Source organism: Mustela nigripes, chromosome 3 (genome assembly GCF_022355385.1).
Source record: "Mustela nigripes isolate SB6536 chromosome 3, MUSNIG.SB6536, whole genome shotgun sequence".
Taxonomy (NCBI): domain Eukaryota; kingdom Metazoa; phylum Chordata; class Mammalia; order Carnivora; family Mustelidae; genus Mustela; species Mustela nigripes.
The window spans coordinates 156,606,600-156,633,796 of NC_081559.1; the positions used below are offsets into that span (position 1 = coordinate 156,606,600).

A 27,197-nucleotide genomic window follows, 5' to 3' on the forward strand; every position below is an offset into this window, starting at 1 on the left:
CCGCGGAGAGGCGGGCACGTGGACCTGCGGGGGCGTGGCGGGGTCGAAGGGCACGCGGCGTCGGTGTCATGGCGGCCTCCGTGCTGCGCTCAGCCTGCGGCCCGCTGCGGCTCGGCGTTCCCTGCCTGTGTCGCCGCCGACCGCCCCGCAGCCTGTGGGCGCGAGCTCGGCGGCTCCCGGGGCTCGTGGGGTCCTCGCGGAGCGTGGCCGCGGCCAGCGGAGCGGGCGCCTTGGGTTCCGACCGCTACTGCATGGAGCTGCTGCGGTGAGCGAGCCCGGCTTGCCCCGGCTGGCGGTCGGGGGTCTGCCCGAGGGGGCCCGGGCGGGCGCGGCGGGACTCGGGGCTGGCCCGGGCGAGCGGACCCCATTGCCTTCCTGCGCTCGGGTTGGCGGGGAGTGAGGCCACGGGAACTTTCACGGCGGTCACAGAATTGTGGCAAAACTCCTTCGTCTGTCACCTTGACTGAAACTTAATTTTTACCTAAACGTATTGCATGCACACCTTAAAAATTTGACAGACGACTTTTAGCTAAGTGAGCTCTTACGTGTCAGGCACTATGCAGAGTTCAAGTGATTTACTTATCTTCGTTACAAATTTTTTTTTTCTTCGTTACAAATTATTATTATTATTATTTTTTTAAAGATTTTATTTATTTACTTGAGAGAGAGACAGTGAGAGAGAGCATGAATGAGGAGAAGGTCAGAGAGAGAAGCAGACTCCCCATGGAGCTGGGAGTCCGATGCGGGACTCGATCCTGGGACTCCAGGATCATGACCTGAGCCGAAGGCAGTCGTCCAACCAACTGAGCCACCCAGGCGTCCCTTCGTTACAAATTATTGAGGCAAAAATGTAGACCTTATCATTGAGGGTTTTGAGGATTAAAGCATTTAGAACAGGGCACAAAGCAAGGGCCCAGTGAGTACAATATAGGCCATTATTATCATATGTAATGGGTGAGAATATGAAGGTTTCGAGAGATTAGGGAATTTGCCTGAGATTCAGTAGAATAGTCTCATCAAGTCAGGGCCTGGTGACAATTTTGTTCACCCTGATAACACCGGAATGGCTTGGCACATGGAATCAGGTCACCAGGTGACCCAGGGGATCTGGGCAGGCTCCTGCCTTGGAATTGGGCCTGACTGCAAAGACCAGTGGCTTAGGACCTGCTGCCCTTCTGCTGCCTTTCATTTAAAACAGTGGTGAAATGGGGCACCTGGGTGGCTCAGTGGGTTAAAGCCTCTGCCTTTGGCTCAGGTCATGATCCCAGGGTCCTCGGATTGAGCCCTGCATCGGGCTCTCTGCTCAGTGGGGAGCCTGCTTCTTCCTCTCTCTGCCTGCCTCTCTGCCTACTTGTGCTCTGTCAAATAAATAAATAAAAATCTTCTAAAAAATCTTAAAAAAAAAAAACACAAAGCAATTTAAAAAAAAAAAAAAGTGGTGAAATGTTCAATGTACCTGGTCTTAACTTCTGAGAAGTGCTAGAATAATTAAGCTACCTTGGATTTGACTAGGCTAATAAATCCAATGTTTTTGAATTTCATTTTAGCAAAAGGTTGCATAACACAACAGAATTCCCATGCATTTCAAAATTTTGTTTTTAATCACTTTTAAAAATAACGTTCCAGTCCCACTCTATTTATTACTTATAACTGAAACAACATAACAGTTGTGGAAATCAGAGCAATAAGAACTTGTAAAAGATAAAACTGCCAAAAAGTTGTATTCATTTTTATATATTTAATCATTTTTTCATGATAAAAAGACACAAGTTGCCAGAATGTTTACCACCCATATCCACTTGTCCAGTGCATTTTTTTTTTTAAAAGATTTTATTTATTCATTTGACAGAGATCACAAGTAGGCAGAGAGGCTGGCAGAGAGAGAGGAAAGGATGCGGGGCTCGATCCCAGGACCCTGGGATCATGACCTGAGCCAAAGGCAGAGGCTTTAATCCACTGAGCCACCCAGGCGCCCCGTCCAGTGCAGTTTTTGACACTTGTAGTATCCTAACTTCCCTATCCGGAGGTGAATACTCACTCTTCCTAACTTCTTTTTTCTTTTTAAGATTTTATTTTCTTTGAGAGAGAGAGAGAGAGAGTGAACGAGAGAAAAGAGCATGAGGGGGTGAGGAGCAGAGGGAGAGGGAGAAGCAGACTCCCTGCTGAGCAGGGAGCCTGATGTGGGGCTTGGTCCCAGGACTCCAGAATCATGACCTGAGCCGAAGGCAGACACTTAAACGACTGAGCCACCCAGGCACCTTCACTCTTCCTAATTTCTTATGTATTATTACATATAAGTAATAGTACAATCACTATATTACATATAATATATATCACTACATATATGTAATAATATATCACATAAATATTATTACACATATACTAGTGTATATATGCAGTGTGTGTATTTATATACACACACTATATATGTAGAAATAGATATACTACATACATGTAGTCACATATTACATATACTACATACACATACTACATGTATGTTGTAATATGACTACATGTATGTGGTATATCTATTTCTACATATATAGTGTGTGTGTGTGTATATACACACACACTGTGTATATACAGTAGTGTGTGCTTATATATATGTATATATAGTGATCATACTTTTCTTCCAGTAATAGTCTATGGTTATCACATGACAGTTTTCTCAAATATATATTTACAAATGGGCAGATACTTAATCTCTCCATATAGGTATTTGAGTGGGATGGACACCTTTGACTCTAGTGATTTACTAAAAAGCTTGGATTTTACAGGCAGACCTCGTCTGAGTTTATTAATCCTAGGTCCATCATTTGAGAAAGTTACTCACATTAAGATTCAGCTATTTCCTCATTTGTAAATTTCTACTACTTTGTAGCCTGGTTATGAGGGTTAAATGCAATGATGTACAAAAAATGCTGTCACATAACATATGCACAATAGTAGTTTTAAAATAAAAACAAAAACTTGAAAGAAAGATTACAATTTCTAGCTTCTGACTGACCATTAATGTTTGCAGGATTTGACCTCTGAAATGATCTGGGTAGGGTTGTTAGGGGCATGTATGTTATGTAAGGCCTCCAAATACTGAAAAAGATACCAGGCCAGAAGTTCAGGTTAGCCAGCCAGAGCTCTGCTAGGAGGCTAGGTTCTTGTGAATATCTCAAACCTAATTTACATAGGTTTCTTGGGGGTATCATTTTGAGGAACCCCAAGGCTGCCTCAGGCCTTGGGATTAGTGCTACAAGGAGGTAAGGAGGTGTTAGTGGTGATGTCTGAAAGTGTACTGTTCATTCTCCTGCAGCCTCACTGGGGAACCACCTTTTTGTGACTTGATGGCACAGGTCTATGGAACTAGAACTAGCACAGCAGTCGTAACACCAGATATGCTTATCTTTCATATGTCTGCGTCTCTCTATCAGACCTGAAAGTCTGTACCTATCTTCAGTGTCTAACACAGTGCTGTCTCATAGTGGGGACTGGATAAATGTTACAATGAATGAATGAAAATGAAAGGTTCTTGGCCCCGTTGCTGTATAAAACCATCATAGTATGGAATTTCTCACTATCTGGAATAGTTCTCCAATAACTGGACCTTATTTGGCTACTTAAGATACCCTTGTCTGCCAATAATCAGAATTTATAACAGTGATCCTGAGTGATGAAGAAATGATTAAATATTCAGTGTACCTTGCTCAGTATAAAGAAGTTGGTAATATTGTTTAGAAAAATTTCCACCACCACCCCCCCAAAAAAAAGAAAGAGAAAGAAAGAAAAAAAGAAACCTTACAGGGAAATACTTCTCTGCGTAGAATATCTTATTTCCCAAAGGTTGTTACCATACTAGTATGTCTTCATTTTTCATTTTGCTATAAGAAGCCTGAAGAACTTCACATATTATTTTTAGGAGATATGAAACAGGTTGGTTATCAAGCCTCATTTTGCAAATTAAGAAATAGATATGGCAGTTATCATTTCTGTCAATTACTTGAATGGAAATAAAAGATTGTGGTCTTGATTCCAAGTCACTATTTTCTCACTGTTTCATATTAACATCCTACTGTTTTAAACAATTTTGAAGTTCAGAGACTTTTTATATTAAAATTAATTTTTAAAAATATATCTGTATGTATGTAAGAATATAAATTATAGAGCTGTTTTGCCCACACTGTCCATTTTGCAGCTGTAGCCACTTATGGTGAAATTTTTTTAGTAGAGCTATTTTGTGATAGCACAGTTACTTGTCATTATTGCTTCCTTTTGTCTATGTGGAAGTTGGAGGAAATTGTGAGGGTTGTGGCTAGAAGAGGTTTAACTTCTCTGTTAGGCAGACAACAAAATGTGAACCAGTTGAGGAGCCCCTGGGTGATTCAGTCAATTGAGTGTCCAAGTCCTGATTTCAGCTCAGGTGGTGACCTCAGGGTGGTGAAATCAAGTCCCATGTTGGGCTCTGCACTGAGCATGGTGCCAGTCTGGGATTCTCTCTCTCTCTCTCTCCCTCTGCCCCTCCTTCCTTCTCACATTCTTCTTCTCTGTCTCAAAAAAGAAAATTAAATTGACAAAAAAGTGAACCATTGAAATGTGGGAGTAGCGTGAATTTCAGTACCTAAACTCCATAGAAGGAGGTTGGACCCTCTTTATTTAGATTACTGTTTTATAGGAAATAATGTTTTAATAAAGTTCCAATATATTATAGTGAAGTAGCCTTGTTGATAGGCAGTCATCCTATGATGTATAGAATAAGGATACTATTAAATTTTTTTTTTAAAGATTTATTTTATTTTTATTTTATTTGACAGAGAGAGATCACAGGTAGGTAGAAAGGCTGGCAGAGAGAGAGAGAGGGAAGCAGGCTCCCTGCTGAGCAGAGACTCGATCCCAGGACTCTGAGATCATGACCTGAGCCGAAGGCAGCGGCTTAACCCACTGAGCCACCCAGGCGCCCCAGGATACTATTAATTTTTTTAAAGATTTTATTTATCTATTTGTCAGAGAGAGAGCGAGCACAGGCAGACAGAGTGGCAGGCAGAGGCAGAGGGAGAAGCAGGCTCCCCACCGAGCAAGGAGCCCAATGTGGGACTCGATCCCAGGACGCTGGGATCATGACCTGAGCCGAAGGCAGCCGCCCAGCCAACTGAGCCACCCAGGCATCCAAATAAGGATATTATTTTAAACTTTATATCTTGAAGTAATTTCAAATTGATATAGAAATTACAGAGATAGTACACAGAGTTCCAATATACTCTTCATCCAAATTCCCTCATTGTTAACATTCTGATCCCTTTGAGAAAAAGATGTAGACATGATGCCCCATTACCTCCCCTTAATATGTTGGTGTGTATTTTTTTTTAAGATTTATTTATTTATTTATTTTAGAGTGAGCAAGCTAGAGAGAGTGTGTGTGTGTGAGTGGGAGAGAGGCAGTGGGAGAGGGAGAGAGAGATTCTCAAGCAGTCTTCTACCAGGTGCAGAGCCTGACATCAGGCTTGATCCCATAATCCCAAGATCATGACCTGAGCCAAAAGCAAGAGTTGGTCACTCAACTGACTGAGCCACCCAGGTGCCCCTTGGTGGCTATTTTTTAATATGCACAAGGGTCCTCTTTCACATAACTATAGTACAACCATCAAAATCAGGACATTAAAATCAATCCAGTATTACCACTGGATCTACAGACTCCATTCAAATTTTACTGGTTTTTAGTTATGACTTTCATACATGCAGGATCATATGCTATATTAGTTGTCAGATCTCTTCAGTCTTCTCCAGCCTTGAACAATTTCTCAGTCTTTCCTTATCTTTCCTGACCTTGACAGTTTTTTCAAGAGAACAGGCCAGTTACTATGTAGAATTTTTCTCAGTTGGGTTTATTTAATGTTTCCTTGTGATTTATACATTTTTGGCAGGAATATCACAGAAGCGACGCTGTGTTTTTCTCAGTCACGTTTCAGGAAGTACATAATGTTGAGTATCTTATTTCTGTGGTGCAAACCTTTTATTACTTGGTTGAAAAGATATCTTTTGGGTTTCTCCCCTATAAATTTAGTTCATAAGAATTTTAATTAGTATTTTTTGTATTTTTGTGTATTTTGTGAAGAGATACTTCACAGGATATATCAACATTCTGTTTCTGTCAAACTTTCACCCATTTTAACATTTTAAGACATTTATTGATGATTTTTGACTGATTGATAGTTATCAAATGCTTATTTAAAAATTTTTCAGCATGTCTTCTAGATTTATCAGAATTATCAAATAGTACAATTGTTTTTTTTTAAGATTTTTATTTATTTATTTATTTATCAGAGAGAGAGAGAGGGGGGGAGAGAGCGAGCACAGGCAGACAGAATGGCAGGCAGAGGCAGAGGGAGAAGCAGGCTCCCTGCTGAGCAAGGAGCCCGATGTGGGACTCGATCCCAGGACGCTGGGATCATGACCCGAACCGAAGGCAGCTGCTCAACCAACTGAGCCACCCAGGCGTCCCATCAAATAGTACAATTTGGCATTGTACTGTTGTCAAGTTTTTCCTTCTCTTCCTAGTCATCCATTCTTTTATATTGGTATGGGCTTATGGCATTCTGTTACATTCTGTTACTCTCATTGTTTTTGTTTTTATTTTTTGTTTTTGATACTCAGATTGTCCCAGGCTTTGTCAGTGAGAATGTCAGTGTCTTTGTCATTTTGAAAAGTCCCTCCACTCTGAATATTTCATTACTTTCTGTCCAAGAAGATGTTTCTGGCTTATCTTGGACTTAGTCCCACCTGGACTTAGTCCCTCCTCCAATGAGCCCTAGTTTCTTCTAGTGAAGAATGATATTTAGAAACCAAAGATCTAGGTGTTAGGTGTGTTCTCTGATACTGGGTGCATGGGGAGTATCATTGCTCCTAGGTTCCGTCAGCAGATGCTGCTGGGAAACCTAAGTGTATACCCAGGCACACAAACCCACATGCTCCATATTACTTTATGTTTTTATGTCCTATCTGTGTATTAAAAACTGTGAGTTCATACCAATATTTGCTGGTATTACTTTCTTGATTTCTACCTCAGTAGGTCATTTGAATTCTTACTAAAAGTGATTCTGAAACAATAAAAATTATAAATACTATGTAAATCCTAATAAATTAATGGAGATTATTTCTTTTTAACTGTTCTGGGATTGGGGCAATTACTTTTTTTGTAATTTTAAAGAAACAAGTATAAAATATAAGAAATTTCAGGCCTAGTTTGAATTGAAACTCTTTTTTTTTTTTTTTCCAGTTACTTCTAGTCAGCATTTTTTGTGTGTACAGTTTAGGAAGTGAAAAGTGACTTGTTTTTTTTCGCCTGTTTGTTGTAGGAAACGAGATTATGAAGGCTATTTATGCTCCCTGCTGCTCCCTGCAGAATCCAGAAGCTCTGCTTTTGCACTGAGGGCCTTCAATGTGGAACTGGCTCAGGCTGGTATTAAAATACCTTAAAAAATTATTTGCAAAAATGGTGATATAATGTGTTTAATGCTGAACCATAAAGAAATACAGTTATATGTTAGATGTGCATAAGGTCTCTGCTGGTGATTTCTTTGTCCCACTATTTAGGTTTACCAATTCAATTCCAGACATAAACTAGCTAACAGACTTAATGTTTATCATGATATCAGGGTTGTAGGATTGAGCCCCTGGGTAGGGTGCCTCGCTGAGCGTGGAGCTACTTACTTCCCCACTTGCATGCATGCGCTCTCAAGAAAAAAGAGAGAGAGAGAGAGAGATTACTTAGTGAGTGAATGAATGAGTTTATCTAAATGTACATATAATAAAATTAAATTTTTGTGGTATACAGTTCTCTAGGTTTTCAGACATGCATTGAGTCATGCATTCACCACCATAGTCATGAAAAAAGAACAGTCAACCCCCCAAAATTCCCTCATGTGCCCCTTTGTAGTCAGCTGCTTCCCTCTCCCATAGTCTTTTGCATACCCTTCTCGTTCCATTATAAGAGCTCTGAGCATGCAGAGCATGAGATAAACTACACTTTTTTAAGCCACAATTTCTCTGTTTGTAAATGGGTATGTTTGTGCGGGTTTGTGGTGAGGACTGTGATCACATAATCTCTGGGACAACATCTAGCAAAGGGCTGGCACTCCTGGACATTTGATACATGTTACTTCCTTCCCTGCTTTAATCTAGAAAGCCCCTGGTTCTGTTTCCTAGGTTTATTGCCAGACTTGGAAATAATTTTACCATCACTAATCCAATGAAGATTGTTTTTCTTCTCTTCCACTTAGTTTAAAACACTTTTCTATTATGGAAAGCTTTGAACATATGTAGAATTAGAGAGAGTAGTATAATATACTCCCATAAACCCATCACCCAGCTCCACCAGGTACTAATTTATGGCTAATCTTGATTTTTCATCTCTATCTGCACCTATCCCCTCCTCACCTCTGTTTTTTTGAAATAAGTCTCAGATAAATTTTTTTTGTAAATATTACAGTACGTATCTCCAGATGATAACTCATTAAAAAGTAACTATAACACCGTTGTCATACATTAAAAATTTAAGAATTCCTTAATATCATTAAACATCCAGTATTCAGATTTTTCCCAGTTGTTTCTTTCTCTTCAAATCAGGATTCAGATAAACTCCACATACAGCAACTGGTTCCTCTATCAAATTTCTTTTAATGTTTCCCCCCGAATATGTTTTTTTCTTGCAATTTCTTTCTTTCTTTTTTTTTTTTTTTAAGATTTTATTTATTTGACAGACAGAGATCACAAGTAGGCAGAAAGACAGCAGAGAGAGAGGAGGAAGCAGGTTCCCTGTTGAGCAGAGAGCCTGATGTGGGGCTCCATCCCAGGACCCTGGGATCATGACCTGAGCTGAAGGCAGAGGCTTTAACCCACTGAGCCACCCAGGTGCCCCTAATGACAACAATTTAATTTATATATAGTTTCAAAGAAAAATTAAATGTATAGAATTAAACTTGGTTTTTGGCTGAATTCTGTGATTATGCAGTCGCAGATACTGATTTTGAGTCTGTGAAGAGTGCCTTTACTAAGGTATTTGAACTCTGTTTACAGGTTAAGGACTCTGTCTCTGAGAAAACAATTGGATTGATGAGAATGGAGTTTTGGAAAAAAACAGTGGACGACATATACCGTGACAATCCACCCCAGCAGCCTGTGGCCCTCGAGCTATGGAAGGTAAAAAACAAAAACAAAATGCTACTTTTAATTTTTAAGTGTTATTTGAGCAAAAAAAAAAAATTTTTTTTTTTAAGCATACCTTTTGATGCATACAATTTGGCTAGTGGTGATAGGGAATCTATCCTGAAAATAATCTTAGGCTCATGTAATGTTCAGAGTTCTGTTAGTTTTGACAGAGGAATTTAAAATATCTGCTAATAGTTTGCACAGATCTTCAGTGAATTTCTTTATTAAAGGAGAAAAGAGGAATCTGGTCTCTTTGTGTTATCAATTATATATTTATTTTCCACATATTCGCTGTAGAAATTAAACCCCACAGATTTTGAAGCAGTGGCAGGTTAATAGTTCTGTCTGCCCAGCAGCTCCCTTTTCTAGTACTCCAGTCCATACTGTGGGCTGTTGAAAAACACACACTGATCTTTGGCGAAGGGAGACTTGCCCTCACCATTGTCTCCACCCAAATATAAAACTACCTTTTTGAGTCTGATAGAGTTGCATATTCACTGATGAATCTGAAGTATTAGAGAATGGAAACCTATGGGCTAGAGAATTCTTTGGAGAGTTAGATGTATCTAGCGAATAGTTTCACATGGATCCTTCATTCAGGAGCAGCCCTGCAGAGTCTGGAAATATGCTACACCATGATTGAAGGAAGGGAATTAGGTGTCTTTTGTCATGGCTCTGTGTTCCCACTGTAGTGTCATGAGTAGGGAAAGATAGGTTCTGTGACGGAACCACTGAACAGACCTGACAGGGGTGCACCTCTTCTCAGGTCTGCGCACCAGCAGAGGCAGGCCCCGTTCCTGGGCCCCCGATTGACTTCACAGAGCCTCTGTAAGGATGGAAAGCCAGGCCCCCCGAACCGGGGACTGAGAAGAAAGAGTGGATGGGAAGCTGTGAGTATTAGATTAGTTGTTTACCTCTGTTCATCTCACTTTAAGAACCTCCACCTTGGTGCCTCCGTTTAAAGAAAAGTTTCTCGAAAGCCCAGAAAAACGATGATTTTACACGCAAACGTCACTGCAGTGGGGGTTCCTGCTAAGACTTGCATCGAAGGTCCTGGCCTTTACCTGGAATTATCGTGGAAGACCAGAACTTCCCTCAACACAAATTGATCTTGTTCTTGGCCTCTCTTAAAAAAAACCCAGAAGACGTATCTGAATTGTAGAATGTTTACACACGTACCAATTTGTCCAGTTTTAACAGCTGCTTGATTTTGGATGATTGCTGTTGGCCAGCTTTCTGATATGATCAGTAGTGAGGTTAATGTGAATATTTGAAAGAAGCAGGGAGTGTACAGAGCGGTGGTCCCCATTCATGTCCTCTCCCCCTCCCCATCTTGCTGGAGCATATGCTTATGGGACCACTGTCCAGTAAAACTTTCCGTTGGTTCTTTGGAGAGGGTCAGGTTCTTTTGGAAGATCGGATAGGGAAAGAGTGACAGTGTGTTGTTCAGAGAGCACTTTTCTGCCACAGTGATTCATTGGTGCTTTAAGGGTACAAAATAGTTGCATAGCTGTAATTCCATATGTGTTTCATATGGACTCCTTCATTTCTCTGTGTATTAATGTTAGTTGCAGTTTGAATTTATAGCCAAAGTTGTTATTCTATTTGGCTTCTGTTTCCAAAATTGTTGATACTTTATTCAGCAGATTTTCTGCTTCATATTAAATACCTGTTTTTTACCTTGCTCTCTGATTTCCTCCAGAATTAGACAGAAGAATTCTATTTTGTGGTCAAGGAACTGCAGCTGGTATGGGTTTAGCCTTGAGTAAACAGGAATCTGACTTTCAGAGGTTAAATATTTCTTGAGTACTTTATGTACCAGGAATGGTGCTTGATGGTGGTTGCACAGATCAGACATGCCTCACTCCACTTAGACACATAAAAAATAAAGCAGTATTAGGATTCCGTAATGTTTTTGGTTTATGGGTCTTTGGCCATAATACTGCAAAGGTGACATGTTCTTCTCAGGTTGTCATGTCTGGAGGCACACTTTGTCCGTCTGTCCTTTATTGGCATTGTTAATTTTCATCACATGGTCAAGGTGTTGCCTTTTTTTCCCAATCTATAATTATAATTCCTCTTACAGAGTAACTGACTTTAAGACGATGCATGTATCCTGCGCCTCCCCAGTTTCTTCCTAAACTTAGCATTTGTGGATGGTTCTTGCTGATTCAGTCTTGTGACAGTTGCAAAATGATAATTTCCAGATTCTAGCATGCTGTCAACATTACTGATTGGCACTTCACATTCTACCATAAGAAAGAGCCCTCAACCTCCTATGTTTGTTTATTCATTTGTTTATTAATTATTGCTACAAACTCATTAATTATTTTTTCCATAGTTTATAATTCATTACTATATTTAATTATTTTGGTGTTCAAGCTGGCCCAGATTTGGACAGTAGAACCCCTTTTAGACTGGCTCCTGTGTCCTTTTGATGTGTACCCCATACTTTGGGGGGCACTTTCTATTTCCAGCACAGTAAAATATTCTGGGATCTCCTTGAATCTCCCTTGCCCCAACTCTGGAATCACACATTTCTCCAAAGCCTCGTTTCCTTTGGGAGGGATGGGCCTGGAGACCATGATCTAAGCACTAGATGTGCTTTTTCCTACCGAGTGTCTTTGCTAAGATAAAACTGTGCCCTGTGGATTATTTTCTTTAGACCTTTAGTTATACTTTCCATATTTGGAGAAGTGGTTATTTTCACTAAGTAGGATTTTCATCCTGTGGAAAAAAGTTTACATGAGATAAAGAAGCATAGAAGTCAAGACGCATCATGTAACAGAAGCTCATATTTAATTCATGTTTTGTTTTTGTTTTGAAAGTGCAATTGTTAAATTACTAATAGCATAAGAAAAAAAGTCTAGTGGAAATGTTCTGGATGTATCATCTGTTCTTGGAAATGTTTTGAAATGTTTTCTAGGGACATTTTCTTTTCCCCTGATATTTCTTTAATATGGCTGTTTATCTGGTGATGAGTTATTACAAATGTTTCCTTACCTAGTTTTGTACTTGGTATGTTTATGTATTTATTTGTTTATTTTAAAATAAATTTGTTTATTTATTTATTTTAATAAACATATAATCTATTTTTATCCCCAGGGGTACAGGTCTGTGAATCGCCACGTTTACACACTTCACAGCACTCACCATAGCACATACCCTCCCCAATGTCCATAACCCCACCCTCTCTCCCAACCCCCCTCCCCTCAGCAACCCTGTTTGTTTTGTGAGATTAAGAGTCCCTTACCGTTTGTCTCCCTCCCAATCCCATCTTGTTTCATTTATTCTTCTCCTACCCCCTTAACCACCCCATGTTGCATCTCCACTTCCTCATTGGTATGTTTATTTTATTCAGGTCTGCTGAAGTCATTTCTAGTACTTTCTAAAAATTTACAACACTGTTGTTTTTTTAGGCTGTCAAAAGACATAATCTGACCAAAAGATGGCTTATGAAAATCATTGATGAAAGAGTAAGTTGAAATTGCTCAGGTTGTAAGTGTTTTCTTCCTTTTTAATCTGTAAGCTAATTCGTCAGGGAGGAAATGTTATAATATGTGTGTTATATTTTGGAGGAAGGCAACTTTTAGAGGACTGTTCCCTTTTGTCCATTCTCCCTCACTGCCTATCACCCACCTCAGCCCCCTGCCTCCGTGTCTTGAGTCAGACAGGCAAACAGAAGCACCAGGCAGAGGCATATGTGTGCACAGCCATGTGCTACTGTTTTGTGGTTTTTAGGTTTTTTTTTTTTTTTTAAATGGAAATGTTCAGACTTATACAAAAGTAGAGAGAAGAATGTAATATACTTTCATGTATCTGTAACCCAGCTTTAGCTAGGAACACATGTCCACTCTTGTTTCATCTATATTCTACCAACTCCTCTCATTAAACTCTAGGGATTATTGTAAAGTCAATCCCGGATAGCATATTAGTTGATCTGCAAATATATATGTATCTTGAAAAGATTTAAAAAATGCTTTCAGGGGCGCCTGGGTGGCTCAGTGGGTTAAGCCTTTGCCTTGGGCTCAGGTTATGATCTCAGGGTCCTGGGAAAGAGCCCTGCATTGGGCTCTCTGCTCAGCAGGGAGCCTGCTTCCCCCCTCCCCTTCTGCCAGCCTCTCTGCCTACTTGTGATCTCTCTCTCTGTCAAATAAATAAATAAAATCTTTTAAAAAAATGCTTTCAGGAAGCGTACCGACAATAAATGATCATACCTTAAAAAATGACAGATAGTTCCTTAATACCATCCAAACTTAAGTAGTCATGCACATACCTTTATGTACACCCAGTATTTGGATCTCTGTCCAGATAGTAGAGGAAATAAAGAAAGTCTGATGGTTCTACAGAATGGAGTACTATACTAGATTCTAAGAACTGAGTTCTAGGTCCAATGAAGCATGCAAATTGCTGTCTGTCCTGGGCCAACTTACGTAATCTTTCTGACACATTGCTGGCTCAGTGTCCTCATCAGCCTGATATTCATCACATACTGTTGACATGAACATATGTTTAGTTTATTTGGATACAACCCATTAATATCCATAGGCTATAGTAATTATATTGTAAGCCAAAATGGGAGATAATTATTCAGCATTTTAAAAAAAATTGCTCAGCTGGCCTACAGCATTAATTGGCACTAAAAAGATCTGTTTTTCCCGTGTTTTCTGTTTTGTTTGTTTTTTTAAGATTTTTTTATCTTAGAGCACATGCACGAGTGCGTTTGAGGGGGGAACGCAGAGAAAAAGGAAGAGAATCTCAAGCAGATTCCCCACTGAGTGTGGAGTTTGTGTGTTTGGGGTAGGGGGGCTTGATCTCATGACCCTAAGATCATGAGATTATGACCTGAGCCAAAACAGAGTCAGAGGCCTAACCAACTAAGCCACCCAAGCCCCAAAGGTGTTTTCTGTTTTTATGAGGTAAAGACAGAGAATTCAAGACAGAGATAACTTTTTGGTTTAATGGAAAATGACATTTGGCATTTGTAGGGAGGGATGTACAAAAGACTGGAATCAGTCTCCCACATTGATCTTTAAATTCAATGCTGTCCCTATAAAAATTCCAGATGCTTTTTGGCAGAAACTGACTAGCTCATCCTGAAATCCATATAGAAATGCAAGAGACCCAGAATCACTAAAACAATCTTGAAAAAGAAGGAAGTTAGCTCCAAAGTTAATAGTCAGATTCAGGGGTAATGGCGTGACATAGACATATAGATCAATGGCATAGAATTGAGAGCCCAGAAATAAACCCATATATTTATAGTTAATTGATTTCTTTCACAGGGGTGTGAAGACAGTCCAATGGGGAAAGAATAACCATTTCAATAAATAATGCCAGGACAACTGGATATCCACGTGTAAAAGAATGAATTTGGATGCCTATTTAACACCATGTACAGAAACTAACTCCAAATAGATCAAACACCTACATGCAAGAGTTGAAACTAAAACACTTAGGAAAAAACATTGGCATAAATCTTTGGGACTTCAGGTTAGGCAGTGATTTCTTCGATACAATACTAAAAGCCTAAGCAACAAAAGAAAAAAAACCGAGGTCATTTGACTTTAACAAAATTAAAAATTTCAAGAAAGTGAAAAGGCAGCCCATGGAATTGGAGAAGGTATTTATTTGCAAGTGATAATATTTGATAAGGTACAAGTATCTAGGGTATGTGAAGAACTTTTATAACTCAACAATAAAAAGACCAATAACCCAGTTTAAACTTGGGCAAAGGATCTGAGTAAACATTTCTATAAGGAAGATCTACAAATGACTAATAAGTAGCTAAAAGATGTCAGCATCTTTTCATTAGGGAAATGCAAATCAAAACCAGAATAAATGACGCCTTTACACTCATTAGGATGCTGTAATAAAAGAGAGGAACAGTAACGAGTGTTGGTGAGGATGTAGAGAAATTAGAGACCTTCATGCAATGCTCATGGGAATGGGAAATGGCGCAACCGCTTTGGAAGAACAGTTTGGCGGTTCTTCAGAAAGTCAGACACAGTTACCATTGACCCAGCAGTTCACTCCTGTATTTGTACTCAAGAGAAATGGAAACGTGTGTGCGTACAAAACTTGCATGTGATGTTCATAGCATTATTCGTAATAGTCCAAAAGTGGGAAAAAGTCTGTCAATGAATGAATAAAAACATAATGTTTTTATCCATACAATGGAATATTCTTAATAAAGAATCAGGTACTGATACATGGCTCCAACACAGATGAACCTTAAATCTACTAACTGAAAGAAGCCAGATTAAAAAAAAAAACTATGTATCACATCCCTGCATTTTTTAAAAGGATTTTATTTATTTATTTGAGAGAGAGAGAGAGACAGTGTGTGTGTACAAGCAGGAGGGACAGGCAGAGGGAGAAGCAGACTCCCACAGAGCGGGGAGCCTTGTGCAGGGCTCTATCCCAGAAACCTGAGATCATGACCCGAGTTGAAGGAGACGTTTAACCAACTGAGCCACCCAGGTGCCCCATGTATCATTGCATTTTTATTAAATGTCCAGAACAAACAAATCCATGGAGACAGAAAGTAAATGAGTGGTTTGCTGGCAGATGAGGGAAGGGGGAAATGGGAAGTAACTGCTTAATGGATACAGGGTTTCTTTTTGAGGTAGGGAAAACATTCTGGGATTAGATCTCTGTGATAATTGCACAACTTTGTGAAGGTACTAAAAACTGAATTATACACTTGAAAAGGGTATATTTTATGGTATGTGAATTAAATCTCAACTTTTAAAAAATGTAAAAGATTGGACTAGACATAAGTTTTTCCCCCTGGGATAATTGCTGGTGCCATTTTCTTCTAAAACAAACAAACAAACAAACAAACAACAACAAAAAACAGGAGGGAAGGGTGTATTTCCTTAGCAATAGAGTCTTTGTAAATATTATAAAAGCAGCAGCCAGATGTTCTTGCTCTGAGATTTACATTTTTCTGTTTCTGGAATATAGTGTGATCAGGTAACATAATCATCCCTGTTACTTTATTGAACATGGTTTCTTTGGGGTGGGATCTGGTTATGATCTCCTTTCTTTTTCTAGGCATCTTTTTTATTAATAATATTGACTTGGCAGTTAAAATGTATGGGTTTGAATCCTCACCCCACCATTTACTAGCTATGTGACCTCGGACATATTGCATAATATATTTGTGACTCGGTTTCTTTATCTGCAACATGGAAAAAGCATTAATCCCATATCTTTTGGGAGGAGGTTTTTAGGTTTAAGAAGATAATGTCTAAAGTGCTTAATGAGAACTCAGTTAAGTTTGTTTCTCAGTATTCCTTGGGCTTTCAAAGGAATTAAAAATTAAGCTAACCACATGGCTGTAGTGATTGGTGCATTGACATTATTCCCAAGGTATTATTTTGAGGAGTGATTTGTAAGTATTGAATGTGTAGGACTTTAATATTTTAATTTTATTTTAATCTTATTGTTCACTAAATAAACAATTTTTAAAGTTCTTTTTTTAGTTCTTTAAGGCAAAAAAATGGTACCTTTTCTTTATAAAATATTGACAATTTGGGGGCACCTGAGTGACTCAGTTGGTTAAGTGTCTGCCTTCAGCTCAGGTCATGATCCTGAGGTCCTGGGATTGAGCCCACATTGGGCTTCCTGCTCAGCAGGGAGCATGCTTCTCCCTCTCCTTCTGCCTGCCACTCTGCCTACTTATACTCTCTCTCTGTCAAATAAATAAATAAAATCTTAAAAAAATTTTTTTTCTAAAAAAAAAATACAGTAACAATTCATCAAACTTTATTTCCATTTTGTTTGACTATAGGAAAAAAATTTGGATGACAAAGCATATCGTAATATCCAGGAATTGGAAAATTATGCTGAAAACACACAGAGCGCTCTTCTTTACTTAACACTAGAAATATTGGGTGAGTCTTTTTTCTATTTTTATATTCTCTTTTTCAAAGAAAATACACTTCAGACATGACTTTCATAATTTGGCAGTCTGGTCAGTGTAACACCGAAGTTTTTCTTTGTACCACCGATAAATGAACAGTTTTTTCTTTATTCTTTTATTCCCCGAAGAGGGGGAATATGTAGCTTTCTTTGGAGTACAGACTAATCAAAATATTCAGGATCTCATAAAAGTACTTTAGCTCCTTCATGGGAATGCTGTAATTAATACTCTGGTAATCGCAGATGATTTTCCTTTTTTAAGCGCCCCCTACAATTTGAAAGGCCTGGGGCCCGACTCTTCCTTCCCTGTGGATAATACTTCCCCACGTTTAAAAAAAAAAAAAAGAGTAGAAAATATAAAACTGCATTTCTCAAAGTTTTTATGAGATTTTTCTTTTTCTTTCCTCTTAAAAATAAAAAAAACGAATTTAGATACTTCTCATCTGACTTTAAGTTGGTGAAGTCTTCTTGTAATGAGGAAATTATTTTGACCAAAGACAATAGCCTCTCTTTTGAAGGAGGTCGTATATCTTTCTGTCACCCTAAAGGCATAACACAAGTCCGTATTGAGATTCCCAGGCCTCTTCGGCCTGTGCACCCAGGGACATGTTTGCCAACACAATGAAAGGAGGGAGCAAAGAGCAGAATGTTTGTCAAGCGTATACTTAAAACGAGGTCATATGGAAATGGCATTGAAAGGAAGAAATGGAAGACTTGTAATGTTTTTCCAAGACAGCTGATTAAAATTCCAAATGTGTTCTCGGTGTGCTGTAGTCCAACGAAGACTCTTTTATTTAAAAGTTGAGATTTGGGGGGCGCCTGGGTGGCTCGGTGGGTTAAAGCCGCTGCCTTCGGCTCAGGTCATGATCTCAGGGTCCTGGGATCGAGCCCCGCATCGGGCTCTCGGCTCAGCGGGGAGCCTGCTTCCCCCCTCTCTCTCTGCCTCCTTGTGATCTCTGTCTGTCAAATAAATAAATAAAATCAAAAAAAAAAAAAAAAAAAAAAAAAAAAAGTTGAGATTTGGAAACCTGTTCAGTGGTAAACAGTCAGCTTGTTTTCATGCCCAATTTTGCTCAAATAAGTACTGTTTTTCAGATATAAAACACAGGATCAACACCTGCTTTTCCATGTGTAAGTGGTCTCTCCAAGCTGCTTCTATTGTGTTGTTGTGCATTTATGGAGTAAAGAGCAGCCCTGTCGCTCAATTTCTGAACTTGTAGGTGTAAAGGACATTCATGCAGACCATGCCGCGAGTCACATTGGAAAAGCCCAGGGCATTGTGACTTGCTTAAGAGCAACGCCCTATCATGGAAGCAGAAGAAGGGTGTTCCTTCCCATGGATATTTGTATGCTGGTAAGACCGTTACTTGTTTCCTCTCATGATTTACCTCGGGAACTTGGGGAGGGCCATGGCCTCTTGGTTCTTTGCTTCATCTATTCAAGTAACCTCTTTGAAACGAATGCTGATTGCTTTTTGGATCTGGTTAGCAAGTCAGAATTTTATCAATCAGGCAGTTCGGTCCACAATGGATTCATGTGTTTGTTTTCTTGCTTGTGTAATTTTGTTCTACCTGCAACAGTGGTGAACTAACATCTTGTTGCATATTCTTCCTAGGAGTGTGTGTGTGTATGTGTGTCTGTATACACACACATGTGCATATACATGTATTTTCAAAACAGAATAGGCATTATACTGAACACACTCTCTACCACCTGTTTTTCTTGAACTAAGTTAAAGTGTGCCTTTAGATTCCCAATGTGATATGTACTTTCCCACCCAGCATGGTGTTTCCCAAGAGGATTTTCTACGGAAGAACCAAGATAAAAATGTGAGAGATGTGATCTATGACATTGCCAGTCAGGCACACTTGCACCTGAAGCATGTAAGTAGCCTCTCGGCCAAACCATGTAAGAGATGACCATGTCTAGACATGGCCGTTCTTACGGACTGGTTGTTGTCCCCAGCCTTTATTCTGTTTCTCACTGAAATCCCAGTAGATTTATCTCAGGGCCTGTTGTGAACTCGCTCTTGCTTTTTACGGTCCCCCTTTCTCCCTCTCAGTGGCTGAACCCATCCTTCCTCGCTGAGCTCCTGTCTGCTCTGTGCACCTGCCAGCTCTCGCTCCAGGGGGCAGGGTGTGTGTCTCTGCCTTGCAAGGGCTGGTGGCTCCTTTCCCGGGAGCTCATGTCCTCAGCATCCGCAGCTGGCCTGATAATTCGCCCCCTTTCTGGGCAGCCTGTGGACCCTTCCATGGCATTTCCCCCTCCCAGTGAAACTTTTGTGAGTAAGTGGTTCACATTCATGGTTCCCTCCAGGCCAGCATCACCGTGGCACTGTTCATCGCGCCATCATTCACCCCTCCTGCCCACCCCAGTAGGAAGCCCTGCTGAATAATCCTCTTGCCACATTTAATGGGCACTGAAAATTCTCATTCATGTTAACTCTTTCTGCTTTTGGCACCACACACATTTTTTTCTCCTTGAAACTTTCTGCTATCTTTTCCCCCTTGGTTCTCTGACTTGGCTCCTAAACTGGTTCCTGATTTCTCCTGCATACCACTTTCGGTGTTTCCTAAAGGTTCGTTCTTCATGTTTTCTCACACGGTGATTTGTCTTCTGTTGACTCCCTTGCCCCTCCTTTTTTTTTTTTTTTCTTTTTTTAAGATTTTATCTTTAAATTATCTCTGCACCCAATGTGGGGATTGAATTCACAACCCCGAGATCGAGACTCTCACGTTCCACTGACTGAGCCAGCCAGCAGCCCCCTGCCTTCTTGAAACTGTGTCCTTCATTCCAGCAATGCTATTCCTTCCTGATTCTCCTGAAACTATTCCTTTATTTTAGTGGCTCCTGAAAACTTGGTTGAAATTTCTATTTCCTTGATTCTCATGATGCTATTTCTTCCTGGTTCTTCCTGTGAACCACCTCCTACCTCTGCTTTTTTTCGAGCTTCAGTAGATCCTAAATACTTCTCATTTACCTGCAAATCTCAGGGCCTTTGTTCTTGTTGTTTATCTGCCTGGAAGATGTTCTCCACCCTTCAACTCCTTCACCCCCCAACCCCATAGTCAGTATTAAATATGACCTTATCAGAAAGATCTTTCCTGGCCACCATGTCTAAAATAGCATCCTCCCATTCCGTCACCCTCAGTCCCTTTACCTGCTTAGCACTTTTCACTGCCTGACATACTAAACGTTTCTTTAATGCCTTCCCACCTCATAGAATGTAAGTGACTTTGTTTAGTTCTAAGCTTATTGCTTCATCTAAATACTTCTCATTTTTTTTTTAAAGATTTTATTTATTTATTTGACAGAGAGAGATTACAAGTATACAGAGAGGCAGGCAGAGAGAGAGAGAGAGAGGGAAGCAGGCTCCCTGCTGAGCAGAGAGCCCAATGCGGGACTCGATCCCAGGACCCTGAGATCATGACCTGAGCTGAAGGCAGCGGCTTAACCCACTGAGCCACCCAGGCGCCCTTATTGCTTCATCTAAAGTGCCTGGTACATTATAGGCACTCAGTAAATATTTGTGAAATAGTAAATAGGTGGTCAGATTGTAAGCTTTCTGAAGGCAGATAGTCCATCTTAATCTTTTTAAAAAAAATTTCCTGAAGCACAATTATCTGCCATGACAGAGATCTAAATAAAATACATGGAACTTTAGGTGAGACATTACTTAAAATTAGCAGAGTTTTAGGTAAGATCTGAGAACACAACAGAATCATAAAAGCAGGAAAGCCCTGTGTTGGAACCTGAATAGTCCCAGTTGATGGACACTTAAGGCACCCGAAAAATAACAGATTCCCAGGCCGCACACCCTGGAGATACAGTAAATCTGGGATGGGGCCAGGAATTAAAATTTCCAAATGATTTTAAACAGCTACGTTTGAAAACTACTAGTTTGCAGGTTATGTGAACTAGGACCCTGGAAAACAGGTTTGGAAGGTCGGCTGAAGAAAGAGTATGGAGTTTGGGAGGCTTTTGATAGGCACTGGAGGATGGGAGACAGGACGGCAGACTCTGGAACAGGAACTTACAGTCCTAGCCCTGCAGTTTACTAATCACGTGATCTTAACCCCTGTGCCTCAGTTGCCTCCTCTGGGTAGAAGGTCATATCAGTACCGAACTCAAAGGGATGTGATTTGGATAAATAGAGTTAGCATGTATAAAGACTTTATAACTGTGCCTGGCATATCATAAGTGACGTGTTTCCTCATTGTCACCATCAAGTAGAGCAGGGACAATAGTGCTGGACATGAGAGAACCTGGCCAGCAGTGTTCGAGACGAATCTGAGAAGTGGGAGATCAGTTAGGAGGCTTATTGAGGACAGAGAGAAAGAGGATCTGACTTAGAGATGGTAGATGTGTATACCGATTTATACACACACAGCAGAGGTGGAATCAATTAGACTCGATGACAGACTGGGTTGTGGCAGGATCGGAGAGAGGGAAGGCTGTGGAATTCAAGTTTAGGTAGTGATGGTGCCATTCAGAGGCTACCGTGACAGCTGGTGCTGATAAGTAGCCTCTGGACCAGCTGTTGGTCATCACTGAATTTAAGGGGATTCAAGAATATTTAGGGAGAGCGGCTATTGAAGACTGCTGGATTGTGACTTTGAAGGGAGGCCAGAGCTAGAAATAGAGATTTGGAAGTCATCCACATAGAAAGCCTGTGGTTAACGCTCTAAGTGTGGATGGTATTGTCCCAGGAGAATGTACATCTAGACATGAGGACCAGGTGCAGACCCTGAGGCCCACCTCTGCCTCTCAGGTGGAAGGAGTAAGGGCCATTTATTTGGAAGGAGAAGGAACTAGTGATCAAAGAAGTAGGTGCACTAAGAATCAATCTCTTGGAATATCAGATAAAGGACTAGTGTACAAAATCTATAAAGAACTTAGCAAACTCAACACACAAAGAACAAATAATACAATCAAGAAATGGGCAGAGGACATGAACAGACATTTCTGCAAAGAAGACATCCAGATGGCCAACAGACACATGAAAAAGTGCTCCATATCACTCGGCATCAGGGAAATAAAAATCGAAACCACAATGAGATATCACCTCACACCAGTCAGAATGGCTAAAATCAACAAGTCAGGAAATGACAGATGCTGGCGAGGATGCGGAGAAAGGGGAACCCTCCTACACTGTTGGTGGGAATGCAAGCTGGTGCAGCCACTCTGGAAAACAGCATGGAGGTTCCTCAAAATGCTGAAAATAGAACTGCCCTATGACCCAGCAATTGCACTACTGGGTATTTACCTTAAAGATACAAACGTAGTGATCCAAAGGGGCACGTGCACCCAAATGTTTATAGCAGCAATGTCCACAATAGCCAAACTATGGAAAGAGCCTAGATGCCCATCAACAGATGAATGGATAAAGAAGATGTGGTATATATACACAATGGAATACTATGCAGCCATCAAAAGAAATGAAATCTTGCCATTTGCGACAACATGGATGGAACTAGAGCGTATCATGCTTAGCAAAAAAAGTCAAGCAGAGAAAGACAACTATCATATGATCTCCCTGATATGAGGAAGTGGTGAAGCAACATGGGGGCTTAAGTGGGTAGGAGAAGAATCAATGAAACAAGATGGGATTGGGAAGGAGACAAACCATAAGTGACTTAATCTCACAAAACAAACTGAGGGTTGCTGGGGGGAGGAGGGTTGGGAGAAGGGGGAAGGGTTACGGACATTGGGGAGGGTATGTGCTTTGGTGAGTGCTGTGAAGTGTGTAAACCTGGCGATTCACAGACCTGTACCCCTGGGGATAAAAATATATGTTTATAAAAAATAAAAAATTAAAAAAAATGATATTGGGAAAACTGGAAAAAAAAAAAAGAGTCAATCTCTTGGAAACCGAGGGAGGAGAAAATTCTAAGAAAGGGGAGTATTAAAATTTTGCGTGCCGTAGAGAGGTTGAAAAGATGGGTATGGTGCTTTAAGTAAATTGTGAATGATCTTGAAAAGAGCCATTTTAATAGACAGGTGAGGGTAAAACCAGAATGCGGGGGTCAAGATGTCAGGGAGTAGAGGTGATGTCTGACAATATAAACGAAGACCTGTAGACAGGAGTGGGCTTGGTGAGCGCAGGATGATGGGCTCGGCGTTAGTGGGTCACGGCTTCGTAGTCAGGGGTCCTGGTGAGCCATGTGGGATAGGTGAGGACGGAGCCAAGTGTGGAGGCCTTGGAACTCCGAAATGAAGACATAAGACTTGGTATATCAGGGAGTTAAGATAAAGAACGTAAAAATAAAACAGTAACTAAGGAAGTTCATTTGGCAAACTGTATGAACTGATGAGAGGTTGAGAGTGCAGGCAGAAGATCACTTAGGAGGCTCTTAAATTCCTGTAACCGGGAGATGCCACGATCTAAGCTAGGGCCGTGTGGGGTCTCCTGGATGCGAGTACTTCTCCCCCCACCCCTCACTAGAGAGCTAGGGGGCCAAAGTGGTAAGATGTTATAAGGCAGCTGGAAAAGGCCAAAGCCAGTCCTCAAGGAAGAATGGGATTCTTATTAAAGTACTTTTTCCCGAGTCCTTTAGGCTTAAGAAATTAATTTTAGTTGGCAAGAGAGCTATTTTCTTGCCTTTGAAAGAGGCCGTAGCCATGTTGTTAAACTTCTAGTGTTGCTTTGTGATCACTTTCAGAGGCAGAGTGTTTATTTCCAGAAATATCTACATTTGAAGCCAGTTTCCTTTTGTCCTCCTTTGTAGGCTAGGTCCTTCCACAAAAGTGTTCCTGTGAAAGCATTTCCTGCTTTTCTTCAGACGGTAAGTAGATTCACAGAGAAGGCTGTTTAATTAGTGGAACAGATGTGCATGATCTCTTTTTCTATTTTGTAAGGTTCCCCATGCGGTTCTTTAGCATGGGATCTTTGTTTTGCTTCCCTCCCTTCTGGTGGGTTTTGTTCATTACTTTCTGCTTTTGGTGACAGCCATGCCTGTGATTCTGGGGCATGCGAGGGGAGTCACCAGACTGCATAGGTCTATAAGGGGTGTGTGTGTGTGTGTGTGTGTGTGTGTGTGTGTGTGTACACCATTAGCCAGACTTTCCTTTGGGTCAAACCCTAGTTTGTGAATGTCCAGTGGAGCTCTGATTTTGAGGTCAGATTTCATCTGTATTTTTTCCCAAGATTTATTTATTTAAGTGTCAGAGAGGGAGAGAGCATGAACAGGGGGAACAGCAGGCAGAGGGAGAAGCAGGTTCCCCACTGATCAAGAGCCTGGTGTGGGACTCAATCCCAGGACCCTGCGATCATGACCTGAGCCGAAGGCAGATGATTAACCAACTGAGCCACCCAGGTGTCCATCTGTATTTTAATGGGTTTTCTTTTAATTATAAAAACTACATTCTCTGAAGGAGAGAACACTCCCCTGTAATGCCGAGACCCAAACATAGCCACTGCTTATTCTAGTCTTTGCTTTTTTTTTTTTTTTCCAAATATTTTATTTATTTATTTGACACAGAGAAATCACAAGTAGGCAGAGAGGCAGGCAGAGAGAGAGAGGCAGGCAGAGAGAAAGAGAGAGGTGCAGGACTCGATCCCAGGACCCTGAGATCATGACCTGAGCCAAAGGCAGAGGTTTAACCCACTGAGCCACCCAGGTGCCCTCTTTGCTTTTTCTTTAATGAATTTTTGTGTATAGTTGAAATCACTCTTTATATGTCATTGTCCTACTTATCAAGCATCTAGCCACATTGTTAAAAATATTCACAAATACACTATTTAATGCCTATATAATATTCTATCATGTGCTGGTACCTCAAGTTCATTAACTGTTCCTTATAATTAGATATTATAAACTATTAAAATGAACATAGAATTCTTAGAGATGGAAGGTTGATCACAAAATATTAACTATTGGTCACTCAACGTTACAGAATGTTATGAATAACCTGAGCTCTTTTTTCCAAAAAAAAAAAAAGAAAAAAGAAAACATGAAAGTACACTAAAATATCTTCAAAGTTTTTTATTTCATTCTCTTTAAAAATTTTTAATATTTGATATCTACAAATGAATGTGGTTTATCTACGTATGTGTGTACATTATAAAGCACAACGCCACAAACACCCATGAGCTCAACACCCAGTCCAGGAGTGAGACGGTCACCATCAAACCACAGTTGTGTTCTTTCCCCCATTTCATCCCCTTGCCTCTGCCTGCCTCCAAACAGCTCTCTGAATTTTGAATTTATTATTCTGTTGCTTTTATTCCGAAAGGGTTCTTCCCCATTTTATATATTCCTAACCAACAGGTTGTTTAGTTTTTTGGTTTTGAGCTTTATAAAAATGGGTCATACCTGTTTCTGTCTAGGTCACACATTTCACCGCAGTATATTTCATTGTGTGAATAGTGCTTTTTTTTTTTTTTTTTGTCAAAGACCTGGATTGCAGATTTTTTGCTACTACGACACAGAGCAGATGTACAGACAGACAGTGCACATGTCTCCTGTTGTACATATCTATAAGTTTAGGGTTTAAAACATAGATGCTAAATTTGTACGTACACCTGTCTGTCTGTGTGTCAGAAAAGAGTCTGGGAGAAAATACAATCCCTTTTGTTGTCTTCTGGCTCATCTGTATATTCTCGCGAATCCCTAGCGGGGCTTCTGTGGGATCGCCCAGCTTGTCCTGCTGGGACACTAGGGGGAGCTGTGCACACGGACGGAGAAGGCAGGAGTGGTCTCAGGATTGTGCCGCGCAAAACTAAGTGGCTCTCTCTTCAATCAAGTTATTGCAATAAACTTAAAATGTACAGATTAATAAAAATAACTGAAAACCATAAAATAAAGAGGATGGCCCGTTGCTGCTGTTTTCCATCCTGCTCCCCAACCCTCACGAAAGCTTAATGAAGTTTTGTGTGATGGGGGAAGTATGGGGTTACATGGATAGGGAACCTGTGGTGGTTCTCCCAGGTTGCAGATTGTTTTCTAACAAGAACATAGAGACCCATTAAACTTTTCCACAAAATAATTTTTTTTTACAAACAACTTAAGCTTGTCCTCATGGCACAATGCATTTGTGCAGGCAGGAAGGGGGCGGCGGTGGTGGCGGTGGGCGGTGTAAATTATAATAAATTTACATTCTATAAGTTATGACCAGAATTGAGTTGTTATTTCTAGTACTAGCTCTTTGGTCCTGTTTTACTGGTCTAATAGAAACTTCTTAGATGTCTTTTCTCTCTCCCTTTTAAAATTCTCATTTAAATTCTTAGTACATGGAAGACCATCTCAGGGAAACTAAAATAGCCTTAATATTTAGACCTTTTCTTTAATTTCTTTAAAAACGTTAATCATTCTGTGACCTCATGACTATTACTCTCCTTTTCCAGGTTGCCCTGGAGGACTACTTAAAGAAAATTCAGAGGGTGGATTTTGACATATTTCACCCATCTTTACAGCAGAAGAATACGTTACTTCCATTATCATTGTATATTCAGTCATGGAGAAACAGATATTAAAATAATTTTATGGCACTGTTCTTTAGTTTTATTAGTTTTACAGAAGTATACTGGTTTGCAAACAACAGGAGCTGACTGTTTACTTGACGAGAAAGCGGATTTTTAGGTTGGGGGTACGTGGCTCACAGACCGATGAGACGTTGCTGGGGGGCGAGGGCACCTCGATGCTGCTCAGATCCTGCCAGGGGCACCCCCTCTGTCCCCAGCAGCCCAGACCCATTGTGCTGCCCGCTCTCTGTCAAGTCGGAGCCCTGGAGGGCCTGTGGTTTTAGCTGTCCTGAGCCTGCAGGCTGCCCTTCAGCCACCAGGGGGCAGGAAGCAGGCCCGCCTCCTCCCTTCCTCCCTCTTGGAGGCCGGCGGGGAGCTCAGGTGACCATTGTCTGGCTGTGGAACAGCCACACTCAGCGGGCCAGTCCAGCGAGGAAATACCTTTCCTTCCGGGTCACGGAGAGTGAAGTGAATATTGAGGAATGTCAGTCACTATGTTAATGGCTTCATATACTAGTTATACTAGCTGAGCTAACCAGTGATAAGCTCTGTGCTATATACTTTCATCAGTGTTCTCATTTGATATTTAAAAAGAAATAAGGATTTTTTTTTT

General features: G+C 40.5%; 1 protein-coding gene across 3 annotated transcripts; it reads left to right on the forward strand.

Annotated features, from left to right (window-relative positions):
* On the forward strand, positions 1-26,616 carry NDUFAF6 (NADH:ubiquinone oxidoreductase complex assembly factor 6). Of its 3 annotated transcripts, XM_059394891.1 has the most exons (9): positions 1-265; positions 7,341-7,440; positions 9,061-9,183; positions 12,612-12,668; positions 16,991-17,093; positions 18,342-18,475; positions 18,903-19,004; positions 23,850-23,906; positions 26,468-26,616. In XM_059394891.1, the coding sequence occupies exons 1-9, from the start codon at positions 69-71 to the stop codon at positions 26,594-26,596; spliced, it is 1,002 nt and encodes a 333-aa protein (XP_059250874.1). In that variant the 5' UTR covers positions 1-68; the 3' UTR covers positions 26,597-26,616. The 3 variants fall into 3 exon arrangements, with proteins under 3 accessions (XP_059250874.1, XP_059250875.1, XP_059250876.1); XM_059394892.1 differs by lacking the exon at positions 1-265 and having other exon boundaries at positions 7,346-7,444; XM_059394893.1 differs by lacking the exons at positions 1-265; positions 7,341-7,440; positions 9,061-9,183 and adding an exon at positions 9,999-10,082.
* The last annotated feature ends 581 nt before the right edge of the window (positions 26,617-27,197 follow it).

Bases quoted from the DNA above. Each gene is read 5' to 3' on its own strand.
- NDUFAF6 (XM_059394891.1), top strand. From the start codon at position 69: ATGGCGGCCTCCGTGCTGCGCTCAGCCTGCGGCCCGCTGCGGCTCGGC. The intron at 7,441-9,060 runs GCTGGTATTAAA...CTCTGTTTACAG, and splicing joins TCAATGTGGAACTGGCTCAG to GTTAAGGACTCTGTCTCTGA. The intron at 18,476-18,902 runs GTAAGACCGTTA...TTTCCCACCCAG, and splicing joins CCATGGATATTTGTATGCTG to CATGGTGTTTCCCAAGAGGA.